General features: G+C 39.5%; 1 protein-coding gene across 1 annotated transcript; it reads right to left on the reverse strand.

Annotated features, from left to right (window-relative positions):
• Nucleotides 1-77: 77 nt before the first annotated feature.
• Nucleotides 78-21,362, reverse strand: TMEM167A (transmembrane protein 167A). The gene is made up of 4 exons (XM_065656774.1): nt 21,311-21,362; nt 9,751-9,860; nt 4,382-4,416; nt 78-574 (listed from the first exon to the last, which is right to left on the reverse strand). Exons 1-4 carry the CDS (start codon nt 21,311-21,313, stop codon nt 504-506), a joined length of 219 nt encoding a protein of 72 aa, XP_065512846.1. The 5' UTR covers nt 21,314-21,362; the 3' UTR covers nt 78-503.
• Between the last annotated feature and the right edge of the window lie 158 nt (nt 21,363-21,520).

Below are 21,520 nucleotides of genomic sequence, written 5' to 3' on the forward strand. Positions count from 1 at the left end.
GTAACTTGGGCCAGAGGTCATATTTTTAGTGTGTGAGTGTAGCTATCACAAAATGACAAGAATTGTTCAGACAGTAAGAACTGAAAATACTTTTATAAACATATCCTAGAGTCACAAGGTTCTTTATTCTTGTAAGAGTGGTCTTATTGCTAGTTTTTTAAGTTTTAATTAAGGATGTCTATCAAACAAAAAATTAAAAGCCTTGTCAACTGCATGGTGTAAAATAATCTCCCCTCAAACTCAGATATACAACAGACACCTTTTCACAAGTTACATCAGAGTGTCAGCACTGACTCGACATTAATAATTACATGTCATCTGGAGTTTGCTACGTTATGATCACTAATGCTGCACATGATGGTCTGTTTGCAGGAAGCGGGGGTGTCCACTAAGGGACAGGCTATCCCATGTGTGAGAGGAGACTTGGTGACACTTTCCCATTGTTTTCTGCCAGGAGTTCTTCCACGCTCTGCTCTTCGGTAGTAGGGGACACTCTCCAGTTGCTACTGTCCAAACAGAATGCTGATGGCCATCAAGACACAGCACACAGCCACGAAGGGGCTCTTCCGTTCACCTGAGAGGATGGAAAAAAACCAAAGCAAACCAAAAATTCAGGCAGGACAAAACAGATCTAGGCTGCTCCTAGTCTAACATTACACTTATCGCACTGCATGTGCAAATTACTATTCATTTCTAGCTGGAGAAATGCTATGACAATAAATTTTGTACTGAGAAAGAACATGCATGGGAGTGGGAAAACTAAGATGTAGGACAGGATACATTGCTACATAAAGACAGAAATCAAAGTGATTGTTTTAACCAAAGGTCAATGCAAGGATTTCTATCTTACTATAAACCATCGTTTCTGAGATGCACTTTCCAGGAAAACATGAGGAAAAAAAAATAGATATATATTGCTGCTATCTCTTAGACCCAAAGAGAGAGCCAGGAGGCAGGCATTGGAAAAAGCCAATCAAACCACCAAATCTTCTACTGGCTCTGTTCCCAGCTGTGGCTAAGGGCTTTTGCTGCTCAAAAGCTATTCTGTGCCAGCAGAAGTGTATCTTCTATGTGTGGTATCATGTAGGAGCCAGCTAACTGGCTGGGGAACTCACAGCAGCACAGACATGGTCAGATGCCTCTTTTTTCTTTGCTAAAAAGACATAATATTGTCAGCATGTGGAGAGGGTTTGGTCCACAGATTTTTCAGGTTAGAGATAAAAATGGTCAACAGATTACAGAAGTTGCACAGACGCCTCTATTTCTGACACTTTCAAAATAGTGTTAGAGTTTTCCAGGGCAGACCATGGATAAAAGTGAAGTTTAGTCCATTAACAGACTTATATTTGCTGGCAAAGGTAATCGAGAAAGATCTATTCCCACCCATTTGGTCCAGATCAAAATGTTACAGAGGTCTCTTGTTCACCAAATAAGCTATGAGAAAAAATGAATCTTAGGGAACTGTAACACAATCAGGAGAATATTAGTAATGTTATTCAAACTGCTACCTATTTACACGGGCACTTCACTTAATTAGCCAGGCATTTTCTCTCTTCTACTTAAGCATCACACTTTGTGAATCCACTGACTTCTCTCTGGAGAGCATAGTCCCCTATCCCGGATGGTACTTCCAGCCCACAACACCGTCAGGAAGCGTTAGCACTGCAATGACTCTTTAAAGTGAGAAGATTCCTGTTTTTAAGCATTGAGAAGCATAAAGACAGAGCTGGAGCTGTTTGCTTTGTTAAACAAAGTTCCATTTCCTTTTGCTGTGCGAGGTCTTTTGTCTTACTATAAACCATCTTTTCTGAGATGCAGTTTTCAGAGAAACAGTAAAGCAAAACAAATGCCAAGGCTCCCAAGTCTAGCGTTAAGGTGTAATCCTCAGAAAATAACCCTCAGGACGTTCAAATATGGAAAGAACAAACTTTCCACAGCAAAAGAAAAATGAAATACTTGTAGTGACACCCATAAGCAGGAGTGCCTGCCACAGTGACATTACAAGACGTAATGATCTGGCATATACTTCAAATAACTGAATGAATTAATGTCTGCAGTTTCACATCTGTTTAAAAAAATTCTGAGGAAGTCTGCCTCCTACAGTTTAGAGCATTACAATTTTCATATGGATTATACTTTCCTGCTTTTAATTTTCTTAAATGAGAAGTCACCATGTGCAGAATTAAAGAACATTTTGCACAACTTTGTAAATATGTAATCACTTGGTGGTTATTAAAATCTTATGCACACGTGAAAAGGTTGTTTAAACATACTGGGCAAGGTAAATGTAAAGGAAGCCAGTAGGCATTTTCATTTTTAAGAGCCTACACTTTCTACATGCTTTTGTGATCAACACAAATAAAATTATAGGAATCATCTTCAAAGCCCATTTCCCATACCGAGGATATGGTACTGTTATGTAAAGAAACATACAGAAGGAATGTTAATATGCTACCTCAGCATCTGTCAGCCTAGAAGAAAGTCAAATTGGACCATTCCAGATATAAGTTAAAAAGAAATTAGTGTTTTACATAAAGAGAGAAGGAAGAAGTTCAGTATGGGGCACAAAAGTGCATACATTACTTCGGATACAGCAGATGCAAACGTTACTGTCACTACATGTCGGGGAAGCAAGACTATATTCCAAATGAACTGCAGTTCTTAACTTTATCAAGTTGACAGGGACATCATAACACCCCTTGTGTACTCTTTTAAATATTTTTAAGCTTTTTGATGTGCATAGCTAATAGGAAAAATATGCTTGCACTTAATTAACTAGAAATATGGTAAGGTAAGGTGTTCTTTTCAACCATGGAAAAAACCTTAATGCAGCTGAATTTTCACATTTGTTTTTGCTGCCATAGCTCAAAATTCATTTCTGACAGGTGCCACCTTGCCAATATCTTTCAATTACAATACTAAAATTAGTTCTGCTATGTCTATTATCTACATAGGACAATATCAGCAATCATTCTAACAACAGGTCTTCACAAAAAACCTGATTTTTGCATCAATGCTTTTTGACATACTGAAATACATAAGTCACATCCCTTTCAAAGGCTGAAAATACAAAAAAGGGAACCATGCATTTTTCCTTTAGGTTCAATGACAAGTAGGAAGATCTAGAATTACAAGTTCAACGTTTCTGCTCTGCATTAACAATGCAACTTGAAGAACACTGTTTTGATAATAGATTTGTAATTTAAAAAAAAAATCTTGCATATATCTCGGTGAGACCCCCCTGCAGTGCTGTGTCCAGCTATCAGGCCCTCAGCACAGGACAGACATGGACCTGTTGGAGAGGGGCCAGAGGAGCCACAGAAATGATCCGAGGCTGGAACAGCTCTGCTGGGAGGACAGGCTGAGAGGGTTGGGCTTGTTCAGCCTGGAGAACAGAAGCTCCAGGGAGACCTTTTTCTGGCTTTTTCCATACTTAAATGGGGCTGATAACAAAGATGAGGACAAACTTTTTAGCAGGGCCTGTTGTGACAGGACAAGCGGTGATGGTTTTAAACTAAAGGAGAGAGATTCAGGCTGGACATGAGGAACAGAAGTTTTACACTGAGGGTGGTGAGAGCCTGGCCCAGGTTGGCCAGAGAGGTGGTGGATGCCCCATCCCTGGAGACATCCCAGGCCAGGCTGGATGGGGCTCTGAGCAACCTGATCTGGGTGAGGATGTCCCTGCTCGTGGCAGGGGTGGCACTGGGTGAACTTTGAAGGTCCTTTCCAACACAAACTGTTCTATGATTCTATGACCTTAATGCTATGCAACTTCTGTTGCATATTCCCATTTCCTTCTCAAAACAAATTCAGAATAAGGATGAAAATAAATATCAGTGTTATTGGAGAATGTCTTAAATCAGATTGAGCTGATCAGCTTACATACGGATGCCATTTGACACCAACAACTTTGCATATTGCAAAAGTGCACAGAAGCTAACTAAAGAAAGGAGTGAAAAAAGACATTTGTGATTAAACAGAACCATACCGCATTATGAATTCCACGTTGTTACTATAAGGTAAACATCTGGCTTTTGTCAGAAGTCCATTAGAATTTCAAATAGAGAGCAGTTTATAAGGAACCATTGATTTCTTTGTATGTTAATAATAAGAAGTATGCCCCTGGTTATTTCACATAGTAAAAAGTGTGAAAGGCTTTTGCTAATATAACATCACATATATGAATTGACATTAGAAAATGGAAGCTTCCATGGGGCTATGTGAGTCATACTCCATCCTGTCTCCCCTCACTATTTTTTGTGCATTTTTTAACGTGATGTATAAGCATGGGTGTCATTGCTACATGGAAACATTGTCCTAATAAATAATGCATATGCTAGAAAAAGCACTGATCTTAAAGATTTCAAAGAAAAAATATTACCAATCCTGGCGCATTTCCAGAAAATTCCCAATAGTCTGTAAAGATAAAATAAATTCATTAGGTTTAATAAAATAATTTAAGTCAACCGATTTTCTTTCCTCTATGCTAAACGATACAAACTATCAGTTTGTCAGCCTGACACTCTTCTTGACATCAGAAAACAGCAGGTACCTGCACAAAGGGTTAAGGCTATGAACTAAACAAGTAGCAAAGCTCTTTGTAAGTGTAGCAAAGTATTTTGTGTGCAAGAAAAACAAAGATGCATTTACTCAGCTCTGTTCCAAACCTAAAGATATCATCAGAATTTTACATTCTACATTAAAGTACCCCAGACAGAAAATTATGTAAAGAAAAAAACCCCAGAACTAGAAAAATACGGTAGTAGGAAATACCAACAACAGGCCATTGTATATGAAAAACTTTCTATGTTAAGATTTTGAAGCAAGTTTTCCTGCAGGTATGAGTCATGATAAACCTGAGTACTTTAAATGTAATGCTTTGTAGTCTCTCCTTTGTATTTCCCTTTAAAATAGTAAATAAAAATGTCTTTTCTAGCAGACCATACTCATAGGTGTAATCTGATATAATTCTTCAGGCTTGTTTTTACCCTTTTGCTGATGTTTACCTTGCTCATGTCTCTCTAATGCTGCTTGCCCAGGATGTTAATTCTCACAAGTGAAATAACAAAAGAGAAAAGCAGGATTCAACTATTCAGAGCACATTCAAAGGGATGTGCAAGCATGTATGATGCAAATTTATAATTCCGCTGTGTAACTAAAACAATCTCATACTGACCGCTCAAAAGGGCCAAGAGCAGGGACTGCTTTAGAACCTCATGAGGGAGATGGGAAGAATATCGAAGCATCCTGAACTAGAAGCCAGTTTTCAACCTTTCAAATGTTGGTCAAAAGTGCATTGAAAGCTTTTCTACAGCAAGGTTTCCTTCATAGTATGCACTAGCAATGCAGTAAAACCATCTGGATTCAACTATATTGTCTATACAGATTTATGGACTAAAAAAAAACTTAATTACTCTCCTTCTCCCGATATGTTTATCAGCAGTAACTTCAGCCTGCATTATTTGTGGGGTTGCATCTACTACCTGCTGTGATGGCAGTTCTCCAAGTGCTTTCCTGCAGTACACTGAACCCGTACCCACAATGGTTTCATTATCTGCCTTCCTCCTTTCTGGAGCTCTTGCAATTGCCTATTTTTTTCCTGCTTAAACACAGACAGGTAGCTTTGGGCCACTTGCTCTTGCATACTTCAGCAGTCAACATATCCTGCACTTTTTAAAAAAAGCATTTATATGCTACTTCATATTTTATGGCCTCTTTTATGGTCTTAGTTTACTTCAGCATGTCTCCCTCTTTCCATTTTGCAGCCTCCCCTTTACTTGTGAAACAAAGGTCTGGTGTTCGGCAGGTGAAAATCAAGGGTTCAGAGAGGCAGCAAGTGACTGAGGCTTTCAAAGTCCAAATGAAATGCTTCTTGACGTGTGTACCTCTAGTTGACCCATTTATTGTGAACAGCATTCCAGTATTTTCATTTTTAGAAAACAGGCTTTTTCATTCGTGCTTTAGATCGTTGTACCTCGAGCCAAGAGTATTTCTGTAGAGTCGAAGCTCATTTTTTCTGCTTTTATGTAGCTCCACAAGCAGAAGTAATAATCCCTGCAGGTAGACCATCGTACTTTTCCAGGCAAAGAGGTCACACGGCGAAGTAACCTGAAGACATCTATGCACTTTTTGAAGATGCATGCAACTAAAAAGGCATTCACGTGTAAATCTTACAGAAACATACAGCCCTATAGTACTGTGTGGATGCGTTTAAGAGTCTCAGAACTACTGTTACTCTCTGTAAAATTAATATTTGCAGATTGCATGCTGCAAAACCAACACAAAAACTTCTACAGCCCAGCATCTCATGTTACCATCTCTCAAAAACTTGCCCAGGAACTCAAAGAAATAAAACATTACTGTCCTTTTCATACGCATATTTGAAGAATCTCACCTGGGAAAAATAATATTAACTCCTTCGGACAGTCTATAAATCTGTTGACTTTGATTCACAATCTCAGCAAAGGCATTTCTATGCTTTCTCAGGGTTTTTTTGACTGTATGTTACAATGTAAAGTTATGACTGAAGTATTGGACATTGTTCCCATCCCTAGAAAACCCCCTTCTTGGTGAAAATATGACTTTTCCTTTCTGATGTGGGAGGTACGAAACAGAATACAGGTTTCATCATCTACCCTTACTGCAGTTAAGAATTTATAAGCTTAAAGTCACCACTGCCAGGAGGACTGACAAGCCTTCCAACAGATGACAACAATACCTTTTTAAGAGGCTTGTGCTGCTACTGGAATAGCTCAGTACATCTGCTTGTCCACATAGTTAGCTGCTGAGCAAAGGCAAATTGAAATCTGGCCTTCTAAACAGCTATAATCACAGCCTCTGGATGAACTGGGGAGCTCATGTTGGAAGAAAAAGCCTGTGCAGGCCTTCTGCTCTCCCAAATTTTTCCATTACTGTTCATCTCAGGCCCACGATATTCACCTCCTCAAGTCAAAACCTGTTTGACTATTACAGAAGTGATGCTGCTTTAAATGAATCTGTTCCAAAAATTAATTCCTCTTGAAGCAACTACTGAAAGCAATTGCACCCTTCCTTATTCTCCCCTTCATGTCCATCTTCATCCTTGTTTTGATGCACGTGAAATGTGTCAGTCTGGCTTGCACACCTGCTGTTTTCTGGCAGCCACAAGTCAAATCAGCATGAGCTGCTGCATATTCCTGGCTTTCAGTCTTAACGTTAAAAACACTGATCATGAAAGTGGTGTTGGTTATCTGGAGAAAAAAATTCAAAGAAATCAAGCCCACTAAGACAAGAAAGGGTTAGTAGGGCTGCAGACTTTGGCTGCTAGACTGGGAATGCTGCAAAATGCAGCTGCCATGTGTTTACCAGGACAACTCCAGTGTCATGGCAGGAGGGAGTGTGAGAGACACCTCACTGCAATGCTCGTGGCAAGTCAAGGGAAACCTCTGCTGCTCGTAAGCTAACACGTACTTCTGGTTAGCAGGGAGGAAAGAATTATGTCGTGGTGCGCATTCTCCTCTAGTTAGCATGAAACAGTAAATCTCCACTTTCTTTCCCAAACTTAAATGCTATTGCTCAGGACAAAGCACATGGAAACTCTCAAGCTGTGTCAGGGAAAATGAAGGTTTAAGATTCTGTTTGGCTTGGTAGGAAAAGACACGTTTTGGCAGAAGTCAATGGGATGAAATACAGTGTTATGAGGATGGGTGACATCACTTTGCAACACAGTCTCTCAACCAACAGAAACATGTTTCTTTACATACTATCAACAGATTTAAATCTTCAAAGTTACCACTCAGTCAGAAATACAGTGAATAACTATCAACATCTCTCCTGTCACTTAAATATTTTATTGCAACTTTTTATGCTATTAATTTGGAGCAGAAATAATGAGGTAAGATCATCTTTGTGGTAAAATGAAATATCACTAGAATTTATTTTATCCAGCATGTCTAGACGTTTCCATTTGAGCATGGAATATGTTAGCGAAGAGGGACAGGGGTTTAAGAGCATATGAGCTTCATATAAACATCTACCATTCAGGAAACAAATTTCATTGCTTCCAGGCCAACGTTTTATTCTCCAGTACAAAGTAGACTACATACATACATACATATAACAAAAATAAAATAATATGTCCAACATCTATATAAATACAAACCTACAGATCAAACGCCCAACTTCTCCACTGTGCCAGCTCTCTTTGAAAACATTTTATGAAGAGAGTTCTATTGTACTGCAGACAGATTTGCCTCAAGAATAAACAGAGTAGCTCCAGATTAAAGGAAATACTCCCTGCCAAGAACAGCACTAAAATTTTAATCAGTAAAGTAAATATTCTTACTTCTTACTGTGTATACCTCATTGACTATTGTGTTATCTTCTACTAGCAGACACCCAAATCCCCCCCACCCTCTCTCAGTCCTTCATGAAGTCATCCTTTCTTTCCATCTTTACTGTTATCAAAAGAAATCGCTCATGTCAGTGACAACCTCACAGCCTCATATGAAAGGGCAGAAGCATTTTCATGTTAGAACTCCAAATCAAAAAAAAAAAAAAGTATGATAAACTTGATACTTTTTCTGAAAATTAAATGCAGAAGTGGCAGAAGATACTTAGGGAAAAAAAACCCACTTTCTTTAACAGCAAATGATCTAATGGAAAAAGTGGACAAGTCAAACACCCAGCGCTCAAAAGCCTGTTTTTTCCAGCTAGAACATTACCAGCTAGAATTACCTCCTACTTTTATAAATATTATCTCTTTTGTGGTAACCTTAGGTGACAGTATTACTGAAACACTACGGATGGCGTCAGTGGTTTCTAGGTCAAAATCACCCAATTGGTACTTTAAAACCACAGCACTTAAATCACAGTCCAACATCCAGTCACATTCTTTGTAGCACAAAGAAAACTGGTAAGCCAAAAGGTGAAAAGGTATTAACAGCATAAGTGAGGTGCAGATTTGGCTCCATGGCTGTCCCCATCTTCCATCACCCCAAAAACTGTGCTGCCAAGCAGGGTAGAGAGGAACTGTTTAGCAGCAGTATTAGCTCTGCAACATTAAGCCCATTCCAGGAGAAAGGGAAACACAAAGGAAAAAAACACTGGTCTCCTAGGAATATCTGTTTTAGGAATAAAAATGAGACACGCAGCTATAGTGACTAAAAGTCTTGTTAGGTTTTGTACAAGGCTTTGTAGAAGGTTTCAAAAACTTTTCTACAAATTCCTTAAAGGATCAAAAAAAAAAAGAGAAAAGGACAGTGTTGCTTATTTTATAAAATAGTTTCATTTTTTTTTTTAGTTAGACTGCTGGTGAAGCTGTGTTTCAAACTTGTACTTCCAAAATGACTATTTTGAAAACAAACAAAAGGACAGCTTCTGCTGTTAATGTTCTTTTATCCAGCCTTAAGAATAAAAAATAAACTATTACAGCAACAGCTGAATATAGAAAAATGTTTTCTGTCACTCGTGTCTGTATCTTTCATAATGACCTAAAGAGAAAGCTGCAAGTCTAGAAAATAACTAACAAAGCTCTATTAGCTGGCTTTGCTAGTTAATAAATTCTTACTATAAAATTGCAAGAAAGAGCTTTCAAGTACATTGTTGCCTTCTATTGTAAGGTGTAAAATGAAGATTTTCTTTTATCTTTAAAGAAAGAACTTTTTCAAAATAGGATCTGTATTATCACACACCATTAGAAGATACTAAAAGTAAAATTTGGTGGTTAAAACCAAACAGCTTGTGTATTTTTAAGATGAAAAGACTACATACCCAGTTTTATTTTTGTCCAGTAAGCTGGGAGCCAAGGATCTGATATAGGCACAGGTGCATATGAGCAGCAAGATGACGGTCAGTAGACTCTGAAAGTTGAAGATGGCAGACTACAGAAGGAAATTAGAAAAGAAAAATTACATCTTTGCAGTATAAAACTTCCCTTGCTGCATAAGCTGGAGAAAATAAGTGATCCCTGAGGCAATACCCATTAAAAACAAAAATGAAACCTACAAAGCCAGTGAGCGAGAAACTCTTAACAGCTCATTGCATACAATGGTGGAAGAACAAGAGTTTTCCCTTCTCAATCCATCACAAGAAGGGCAAAGAAACAGCAGGCAAAATGGTAACCTTACAGTTTTGCTCTCAGGTACCTATTTCAAAGCCAGTTGTGGAAACCTGTTAGAAGCAGTCTAAGAGTTACAGAAAACGGATGTCCCCTTTCTCCCAAAAATCAGTGTAAATGTGGTTTGCATCAATAGAATATGGTGGTGGTGGTGAAAGTGGAGGTGAAGAGTATTTGACAACTAAACCAGCGGCAGCCAAGATAGAGAATAACGATAAAAATGTAGGAGGATTGTTAATATATTGCTTTATGAAGACAACACAGAAAATTCAACAGATTTGTAGAAATATATACCATTATACCCACCTGAATTATGAAAATATAAATTATTATTTTTATTTTCAAATCATCTTTTGATTTTAAATTTAAAAAGATCTTTACTATAAATACCTTTTTAGACATGCTAATTACACAGCAAATGCTAAACAAATGGAAGAATTGCCTTAGGATAGAGAAGTAAAAATCTACAGTTTGCTAGTCAAACTAATCTTCCTACTGGCAATAAGAAGAAAATTCTCGAGAAACTGCTACAATATCTGTCTATTTCCTAAAGTTTAAAATATCAGAAAAACGCAGTAAGTGCATATCACAAGCACTTCTTTTTAACTAAAGCCTGAGCCTTGTGTGGCCAACATGTTCTTTAATCATTAACTTATAAGCAGCTATAATTGCTTACGTGAAGCAATCTCTTCCAGAAATATAAACATTGTGTGAGTAGAGAAGGTACTCCTGTAAGCACTGCTGTAACTCCGTAACCAAGTACAAAATCTGGAAAAAAGATGGCTGATGCCAATTTCCAGCAACTGCCACATCACCATTTCAATAAATAATGCACTAGCAACATTTTATTTTTTTTTCCAATAGGTTTGCTGGAATTTTTAGTAGAAATATTTGCCTACTAGTCCTTGTGATCTGTAGCTTCTAATAATTAGTCCCAAATCTGAAACTTAGATTCTTCTTACAAGGTGAAAATAATCCAGCTGCATGAAGTTGTGAGTTTTGGGTTTTTTTAAACCAAAAAATTTAGCATGTCTCAACTAACATTTTGGTCAGCTTAACTGCAGCAGGTATTATTACACTAGGCAACTGTTTTCTTCAAACAGCCTCCTCAGCTACACTAATTTGCAAATCCTATTTAGTCCGAACTAAAAAAAAAAAAAACAAAACAAAAAACCCAACTAATAAAACCCCAGCAAAGCAAATACAATAAATTCACTCTTACTTTGGGAGTTCTGATGAATGTGTGTCTAAATATCTCATATTGTTTTGTACTGCTCAACTCAGAAAGCCAACTATAGTACATAACCAAGTGTAAATACTTAGCACTCATGAAAGGATATTGTATTGCAGTTTCCTTCTTAAAGCAGAATTTGCTGGGATTTAAAAGAACATCAGAGCTACCACTTCCATAACCTGAGGCACATCTCTGTTGACCTATGGGCACTTTCTTCTGATGTAACAAAATTCTGTTTTGAAGGTCTGATTATCAAATTTTACTATATAAAGAGAATTATAAAAGCAAACCACAATATTTCAGTTCACTATTGCAATAACAGTAAATTAAGAGAGAAAAATTAGAAGCTCTAGTAGAAGCAAAGCTATTGGAAAATCCATGACCCTTCTGACACTGAGATCTAAAACCTGGTAATAAAACACAAACAAACGAAACAAAAAAAAAAAACAACCCCAAACAAACAAAAAAACCAAGCAAACCTTAGCTTATCTAGAAGCCTACAAGAATCACATGAAGCATACATGCATAGAATTGCCAGCCTGAATGGAATCATAGAATCATTTTGGTTGGAAGAGACCCTCAAGATCATTGAATCCAACCATTAACCCAACATGGCACTAAACCATGTCCCTAAGAACCTCATCTATGTGTCTTTTAAACCCCTCCAGGGATGGTGACTCCACCACTGCCCTGGGCAGACTGTTCCAATGCCTGACAACCCTCACCATCAAGACATTTTTCCTAATATCCAACCTGAACCCTCCCTGGCACAAATTGGGGCCATTTCCTCTCTTCATACTGCTTGTTACTTGGGAGAAGAGACCAACACCCTCCCCACGCATTATACAAGGCTAGATACACAAATCAATCTAAATGACTAAGTGAATGGGGTCCAGCAGGCCAACAATGGATGGGTAGCTACTGGTTAAGATGCAACAGCATAGAGAAGCTGAAGGAGCAATTCAAAAACTCTGCCACCACAGCCTGCATGAGAGATTTCAGCATCCTCGAGGGCAGGCCCTCAAAGGTGTGTGTGCTGCTCTCCCTTTTACTTCTGCTTGAAGCAGAAGCCCTTTTGCATCAGCCATCCTTCTGCAGCAACAAAATTCCCAAGCCAGTTCCCTCATTTCTCGAGCGCTTCCTATGACAACAGCCAGGGAGACAAAAAAAGGGAGAGGGTGAAAATGCAGAGTGAAGATCAGAAGCAGAGAAAGGTAAACAGTGTCAACTACATGCAGCAGCTGATGTGCAGGAAGGTCTCTGTAAAGAGTAAGAACACGGTGAGGGGACATCACACGAGCAGAGTGGTCATCCAACACCCAAAGTCAGCCCTTGGGTACTCGAGGTGAGGCTCCCTGCCTTTCTCCTGAGCAACAGCATTTGCTAAATTATATTTAGCTTAGTAGTTTAGCTTAGGTAGCCAAGTCATCATTTCTGTTCTACCCTGGCGCTAATAACGGACAGATTATTCACAAAGGACACAACGCTGACCATCATTACCAGTAGACTCTTGCCTTTGCACTAGGCACAAGCTTTTGCCAACTTCAGAAACCAGGAAACTCTCAATTCCCCAGCAGAAACAACTCTCATGACCTATGAGAGGCAGCATCTCCTGGCTCCTGCGGGTCTAGGAACGTGACGGGGCCGGATCCAGGAGCGGCTGCCACTCAGCAAAGCCAGATACTCCCTACCAACTGATTAATTTGATCAGTCCTCGGGGAGAGACAGCTGCTCTCGACATCTCACAGCACAGTGCCTGCCAGCGCTTGGTTCCCATGAATTCCTGCAAGCTTCCTCCTGCAGCTGCTTCCCAAGGAGGCTGGCAGGACCGGGTACTCCAACATAAGAAAAAGAGGTAGAAGGGTACACTTGCTTCCCCTTAAGCAGGGATTGTAAATGTATACTTGTGAAATGTGTATTTAGTCAATCAATAGGGACAGTACATAATTGTTCTTTGTTGAGCTCTTCATATGTCTCTCCAGACATGCAGCGTAGGGCACTGCTGTAATTACATATGCCATTCCAGTGAGCTGTGCTCTGAATTACACATTTATCTATACAGTCACTTTAAAAGGACAGACAGGCATATTTTGTTTACAGTTTTAAACTAGAAATGAAAATTTATTTCCGAAGTGGATGGCTTCACATTTCACATCTGAAGAAAGTCTTATGGCCCAGCTGAATTTATAGAAAAGGGCGATTTACATCCAGCTGCTTGAATTGATGTAATTAAAAGCTGCTCTAAGAGTCATACATTACTTAGAATCCTTTTAAAAAATAGTGCATTCACACAACAAGCTATTTGGAAAATGTCATAATGTAGGTGAGTTGCAGTTCATTTGGTTAAACTGGGTTCCTCTAATCCAAACATAATAAATTGGAATTTTTCAAATGTGTTGTCTGGCTTAATGTAGATCCTGCGAGTCTCATTCCCATTATAAAGAAATTTCAGCACATGGAGAACTTGATGCTGTCTTTTAGAGTATGTATGTACATGTGTGGTGAAAGACAACTAACTTCCCAAGACTGAGGTTGCAAATGCAGAAAAGAATTAGCATTGTCATTTTATTCTTGTTTTAGGCAGTGCAAGATGTGGCTTTAATTATACATGCTGAAATTCTCTACATCTGCATTTGGCACATTTTCTGACATGCTGGAAACACCTTAGTAGTTACATTCTGCTCTCAAGCACTATCACATCACCTGCAGCACTACAGAGGTATTGTATTCAGCAGAACTTGCAAGAGCAAGTTTTGTCACTAGTCGTTAGAAATTACAAGACTCCGGATTTTCGCTTTGAGAACTACATGCCCAAAGGCTCTTTTAAATCCTTCCCAAAATTAGACTTAAAAATAAAAAAGCCTCAGTATTATTTCCCTGATTATATCGTATCATAGATACAGACATTTGAATGTATTCCCATCTGAGTCCTCATCTGAACAGCATAGCTGTCAGCACAGAGGACACTGGGGCAAAACTGGGAGTTAAATGGAAAGAAATGGTCTCCAGTTGCCCTGGAAGACACTGTCAGTCTGGTACAACACACGAGCAGGAGATGGTGCAACAGCTCCTTTTTCTGAGGTGAGGAGGGAGGGAAGGAGGGAGGACCCTATAGATGGAGTAAGAAGAAAACTATGGAATAGTACGTGGTAATTTAAGTCTTTAATATACTTTATTAAGTGTTGATTTAGAGTAAAAAACTTCCTGTGTGGCTGAGGAAGGGAATCATGATGGGCCATAACATCTGCACAGCCCCTGTCAACCTGATTATAGACAATGTTGTCACTCCTGCAATTTAGTCAGCATTACATTTACTACACTTGAGGGAGAAGGGAAAAAAAACAAAAAGCAGCAGCAGCTCAGAGTTCTGGTTATCAACAACTCTTGCACTTTATAAGAGTATTTAACTCAATGTGCTGAAAGAAAAGGCACACTCAGATGGTTGCCTGAATTTTTAGTCATCACTGGGAAATGTGTGTTCAGCCTCCGTAGACATAGCCCTAAGAGATGCACTGATCTTAAACTTTCTTCTACATTGAAAATAAGCCATAGTCAACGCTTCATATGGTATCTAACTCTCTACTTCTTACTAATTCCATCTCTCCTACATTCCCTGATTCAGATACTGTTTTGTTCCATTTGTTCGGAGACAGCATCACAGAACCATGAACCACTTAATGATACAACCCTTGCACATTACTATAAAAAATTACGTAAGTTTTGATGCAACTATACACGTCAGGGAAAGACCCACTAGGTTGGTAGAAAGCCTAAAACAAAAGCTCTCCCAGAACAGACTTAACACCAAAACCAAAGCTTAATTTTCCCTAGACTTTCAGTATTTACAAACTGATTACTCTGATTGCACCGTGACCATGATTTCATCTGTGCACACTATAAAAAGAGAAGCCATCATAGTGCCAGCAAGTTGTTAAACTTTGCCCCATGGCTACTATTATAACCAATTTATGCAGGCAAACACAGATAAATTATGAGAATATTCTAAAGAAATGAAAACAGAATTTGTGTAATATGCTGCAGAATATACAGTCTTTCTAGAACATTTTTATTTTCTTTTTTCCTCCTCAATACTATAAAATTGATGGATGACTATGCTCTCTGGAACCAAAGAAATGAATGCTTGATTGGCTGTCTTTCTCATATAAAAATGTGAGTAAGGGTTTACATGCCACTTGAACTGTGGTTAAGCAAGTGCTGATAAAAATGTAAACGTCTGCATTAAAATAGTAATGCAGGTTTCAAAACCCATCATGGAAAAAAGAAATCAACCTATATGAAATTTGAATGAAGAGGTCCTTAAAAAGCTGAAAGAGAAAATGCTTGTTATATAAGGTTTCCATTAGGTACTGCAATTCTTGTTTTCCCAGTCTAAATCTAGCTTTTAGGACTATAATACTGAAAAAATTATTAGGAAATAAAACGTGTAGGACTACTCCCAACCTGAAGCTCAAAGCAATTGCTAAAAAATAATTAAAACATTCACATAATTATTTTCCAACCTATTCTGAAATAATTCGTTTTCTCACTGCTGCCAAATGTAATCTCATAAAAAATGAATGGAAAGTAAGCATTTGTAAAAGTGGCATGCTAATTAGAACGATAAGAAAAACATAATACTTTCAAACCAGTAAAGTTTGAAGTGAATATTGGCAAAACTACACTTCAGAACTAAGCAAGAGGTGTTTAGACAAAACTGGTATCTGCTTAATAAGTATCTGAATACTGTCCAGATAGCAGCTACTGGTTGCTCCAACATAAACAGGGTTTTCTATGTTAAATTTACTCCACATTCACCCCAGAATTTAGTTTCCAAGGAATTTAAGTACAATACTTAATGCTCATTCACATTTCTGCCTAAAATATTCAAAGTTCTATGTAAAATATGTGGGTTTGCATCCATAAAATTTAGGCTAAGGCTTGATTAGAGTAACAGGGAATCTTTCCTCTAGACATGTGTTGACATATGTTGACTAATTAAAATGGCAAGCACAGCACATAGGAACTAACTTGTATGCTTTTCAGTCGACTGAAGACTAATGCATCTGTTTAAAACATAACACATCTCTTTAAATAATTAGACAATGAATTAACAGATGGAAACAGTTGTCCTCTCCTGCAAAAGCTCTCTCAACTTTAACACAGTCCTTTACTGCAATTCAAACAGACAGACCAACACTGTCACCTCAAGGTGTCATTTCAATGTCAAAGTTCTATGCTCCCTTGAATTCCTTCTCCTTTGTCCCAAAACTTAGACAATAGTTTCAAAACTGAACTTTCGGTGCAAGTAGCCAGCAGATGTAGCATTTCACAAAAAAATCTTACAGTAAAAAACAAAGTGAAAGTTGCAATCTTAGGCTTTTTTTTTTTCAGGGCTATTGTAATATATAGGTGTATATGTCCACATATTTACTCAACAATGTTAGATGTGGCAGTAAAAGCTTAAGCTATCTTTTTCTCCATGTCTGTTTTGCAGATTATATAGTTTGCAATTTTACAGAGATATTTCTCTGCTCTTTTCCCCCATTATATAATAGAAATTTCTATAATCCTCTTTTTAGGAAACTGAAACTAAGTACGTTCCCCAGAGTAACAGGGAACCTAATGGTAGTTTCTGGAACATTGCCACAGAGCTCTCTAAAAGGACATAACTCTTGAGTTGTAGTGCTTTTGCTCTCCTGCCCTAATTCTAGAGTGTAGTTGAACAGAAGAAGAAATACTATCCATATAAGGAAAAAGACGTCTTCTCCCCTAACGAGTAAGTTCTGGCTTCTATTGCTGTTCATTGAAGCAGAATGGCTAGTTAGAAACTTGGACCATTCCTGTGTTTTTGATAACTGAGCGGCACAGTTTCTGTCAAATTATCTAACTCTCCCTTCTGAAGTCACACACCACACTGCTCTGTTTGTTTGATGTAATAAAAGTAAATAATGTATTTTTCTGTCCCTACCTCGCCACAACGTGTCTCCTGTTTCTCCTTTCAATTCTGTGACAAGCTTGTTACTCTGACAGGAAGAAAGGTGCAGAGAAAGAGCAGATCCTTCTTGCTTTCTCCTCAATGTTTTGCTCCTATTGTTAAGGGCACACCAGAGCTCCCATGGGGGTCAACAAGTAAGAAGTGCAGAGACAGAGTCAGTTTTCACACAATTGGTAGCAAAGGAGGTCCTAGCTTCTTCTGGCAATACAGCTTCTGCCTAAGAGGAAAACCCTCAGACTTCCAGCAAAATCAGATTACCTGGGTAGCAAAGGCTGATGAAAAATTTGTTGCTGCAGCTGTAACTCCCTGAAACTTGAATGGCTGCTTCTTGAAAACATTCAATGCCTGGTGGCTTCATAATACTGATGTGCAAAAAGATGTTATTCCAAAATAAATTCACAATACAAAGTCATGTATATTCCTATATGTTAATGACACCTTAAGACTTTAAGATGAGGTCGGAGATATTTTCAATCCTATCTACCTTTAGGCCATGATAAAAACAAAGCTATTAGCAAGCCTGAATCAGGATTGACTTCTTGTAATTTTGAATAAGCCAGACATAGACTTTGAACGTGAAGACTCCTGAAAGCTCTTTTGCAGAACAGTGTCTCAGATTCTGGTATGTTTATATCCGAGAGCTTGGTTTGAAAAAATATTTACTAATGAACGCTTTTACAACTGGTTATATGAGCAATTCCCCCTCCTTCTATAAACACCAATCTAAGACAGCAACAAAGATTTGTGACAGAAATGTTTGCCCTCATGGAAAGTTCCCAAATTAATTTTTCGGCAGTAATGTGTGGCTCAAGGTCAGACCTACCCAGAAGGTGAAGGGAAAGAAGCCATCTTTGTGAAGCTTTCTGCAATTCCTTATTTTCCTCATCACCAAATTGCAATTACAGACACAAAACATATCTATTAAGACCTTTTTTTGTATGTATACTTGTGTTTGACCACAATTGCATGCATTTGCTACAGAATAAAGTGAAGACTATCCTTATGTGGGTGAGAAACTCACCATCTCTAATTTTAATGTAAACTTACATTAGGCTTCTTCTCTCTTTCCACCCACCACATGCATGTGGCAAATTTTTCAACCCTCACAGGAAACGTTTTGCTGAGTTTTCAGATATAAATTTCAAAAGTTGACAGGATAAACTGACACAATGATTTTTGGAAGTCAGTAAACAATACATTTTATGCTTCTTAATAAATTAAGCAGCTGTGTCCTGAATCCTTTCGGTTTCCAGTAAATTTTAATCCACTGAGTAGCTTCTAACTCCTTCCAAAGTTAAGTTAAAATAGGTTTTTTTCTACCCACTGGCACTGAACAGGAAAAAAATGAAAAAAGTTGTGCTTTCACATAAAGGAAAAGACATGTAGAAGCCATCTTTTATATATATATATATATATATATATATATATATATATATATTCTGTTAGGCAGCAGCTGTCTGATCACCGAGGACAAGCAGTGACTTGCTTAGTAAAGATGTGTAAGGAAGCCTGGGAGACAATGGGCTAGAGAGTTCCAAGGGATAAAGTCCTTTAGAAATTATACTTCAAAAATTACGCTGTTCCCATAACTACTGGTTTGCCATAGTTGCAGCTCATTTTCTTCAGAGAAAGGGAACAAACTGGAGGTATAGCTCTGTTCCATTTGACAATACACAGACAGCAGCTGTTTCCTGTCTCACAGTCAAGTGCGAGCTCAAAAGAAGGTGTCATTAACTACAGCTCATAACTGCTAACCCCACAAAATAACTTATTTTTTGAAGACCCATGACACCATAGGTAGCTTTATGGACACTCCAGAGTCCTGGATATGCCATGAGGGTTCTTGCTTTCCCTGAGGAAATTCAAACACGACAGGACTGAGTAATCTCATTTTCACCTCCTTTGACATAAAATCATGAGAAAGATTTCACTAAAAGATTCTATCTTAGTTCAGGTTCCTCAAGCACACAGAGTAACATCTAACAAACATGGATGAGCGGAGAAAAAAATGCTCACAGGATCTCACAGGAGTGACAAAATCTTTTTGCTAGACAGAAACATTAGTGTTACATTTTAAGTGCTAAACTTAGCAACATAAATGTCTCACTGATCATCAAGGTTCTCTTGCCTCTTTTCTACCGCCTCAAATTCTTCAAAGTACTATAACGAACAGCAAGGTGGTGATGTACTTCTATAGTATCTGCCTTTTCAAAGCACTGATGAGAGGTGAGGGTTCCACTTCTCTTATTTTCTGTATGTGTGTTTTAGATCTTCTGAGATAGTTTATGCCTCTTATCATGAAATCCCTTTGTTCACTACTTGAAGCCACAGATTAGAACAGGTTCATCAAAGAGATTTGCCAGGAAATGCTCAGGTGAGCAACTTTCAGCAATTTCCTGCTTGTGACAAGATCTGGTGCCTAGGAACTTCTTTTGAACTGAACCATACGAAAGTTCAAGAGATAGTAATCTTTTAATAAATATGTGGGAAGTACAAAAAGATTCAGTGGAAGCTGTACAGTGCACATCATCAGAGATGGATCATCTGTCAATGTCAGGACGGATAAGGCTTTGAGCAACCTGATCTATTGGAAGATGTCCCTGGCCAAGGCAGGGGGTTGGAACGAGATAATCTTTAAAGGTCCCTTCCAAACCAAACCATTCTGTGATTCTATGAACTTTGAAAATGCTCATCTTAAAATAACTGTGTCAAAGTTACACACAACCCTTGAAGTGTACAGGGAAACCTTTTCTTCTTTTAGCTATTCCTTTTTCAATTTTAAAAACATGTATCTGCACTGCTCATATAAAGATCTTGCCCTTTGCTGAGAAGGATTATTTCACAGCACAGCTTCAACTCTAACCCAAATACAAACCCTTCACAGGATCACAGAATGTTAGGGATTGGAAGGGACCTCAAAAGCTCATCTAGTCCAATCCCCCCACCGGAGCAGGAACACCCAGATGAGGTTACACAGGAAGGCATCCAGGTGGGGTTTGAATGTCTCCAGAGAAGGAGACTCCACAGCCTCCCTGGGCAGCCTGTTCCAGGCTCTGTCACCCTCACTGTGAAGAAGTTTCTTCTCAAATTTAAGTGGAACCTCCTGTGTTCCAGTTTGTACCCATTGCCCCTTGTCCTATCATTGGTTGTCACCGAGAAGAGCCTGGCTCCATCCTCATGACACTCACTCTTCACATATTTATAAATATTAATGAGGTCATCCCTCAGTCTCCTCTTCTCCAAGCTAAAGAGACCCAGCTCCCTCAGCCTTTCCTCACACGGGAGATGCTCCACTCCATCATCTTTGTGGCCCTGCGCTGGACTCTCTCCAGCAGTTCCCTGTCCTTCTGGAACTGAGGGGCCCAGAACTGGACACAATATTCCAGATGAGGTCTCACCAGGGCAGAGTAGAGGGGAAAGAGAACCTCTCTCGACCTACTAACCTTCATTTACATTCTTCGCACACAGAATGAAAGAAAGGCAGAAATTATAGAAAACATAAATCGCAATGCAGATAAGCTTCTGAGTCACCTCTACATACACCATTCATACTTTTCATTAGAAAACAGACACAGGCCCCTGAGGCTACTCCTGGCCAAAGAGAGCAGCAGCCAATATCAGGATTCAGCGAGATGTCAAACAACACACCTATTAAGTCAGAAGAAAAGACAGAAACACAGACAACGCACAGCCAGGGCTGGGGGTGGGAGAGGCACCAAGCGGCCGCAGACGTGCCCGGTGTGCGGTACCGCTGCCCAGCAAAGCTCCACGGCAGGGCCGGGACGGCTCCGCTCCCGCGGGCGAAGGCCTCAGACTCTGAGGGGACCGGCCCGGATGTGGTGTGAGGGAACTCTGGGGCGCCACCGGGCCCGGGAAGCGTGGCTCGGCAGCCCAGAGGCGGGCCGGGTGTCGCGGTGCCGGCGGGAGGCGCCGGGGCCGGACCCGCAGAGCTGCCGCCCCCCGCCCGCCGCCGTCCCGCGCTTACCATGGCGACCCGCTCGCGGCCACATCACACTTCCGGCAGGAGGGGGAAGGGCGGAAGCGCGCCCACAGACACCTCCTTCACGGGCGTGGGCAGGGCCGCTGCTAGGATTGGCAGCTGCTGGTGCAAGGGGCTCCGATTGGTGAGAATGGCCGCAGGGAGGCGGGACGAAAGGGCGAGCGATGTTCTCATTGGCTGCCCCGCGGCCGCCGG

Source organism: Caloenas nicobarica, chromosome Z (genome assembly GCF_036013445.1).
Source record: "Caloenas nicobarica isolate bCalNic1 chromosome Z, bCalNic1.hap1, whole genome shotgun sequence".
Lineage (NCBI taxonomy): Eukaryota > Metazoa > Chordata > Aves > Columbiformes > Columbidae > Caloenas > Caloenas nicobarica.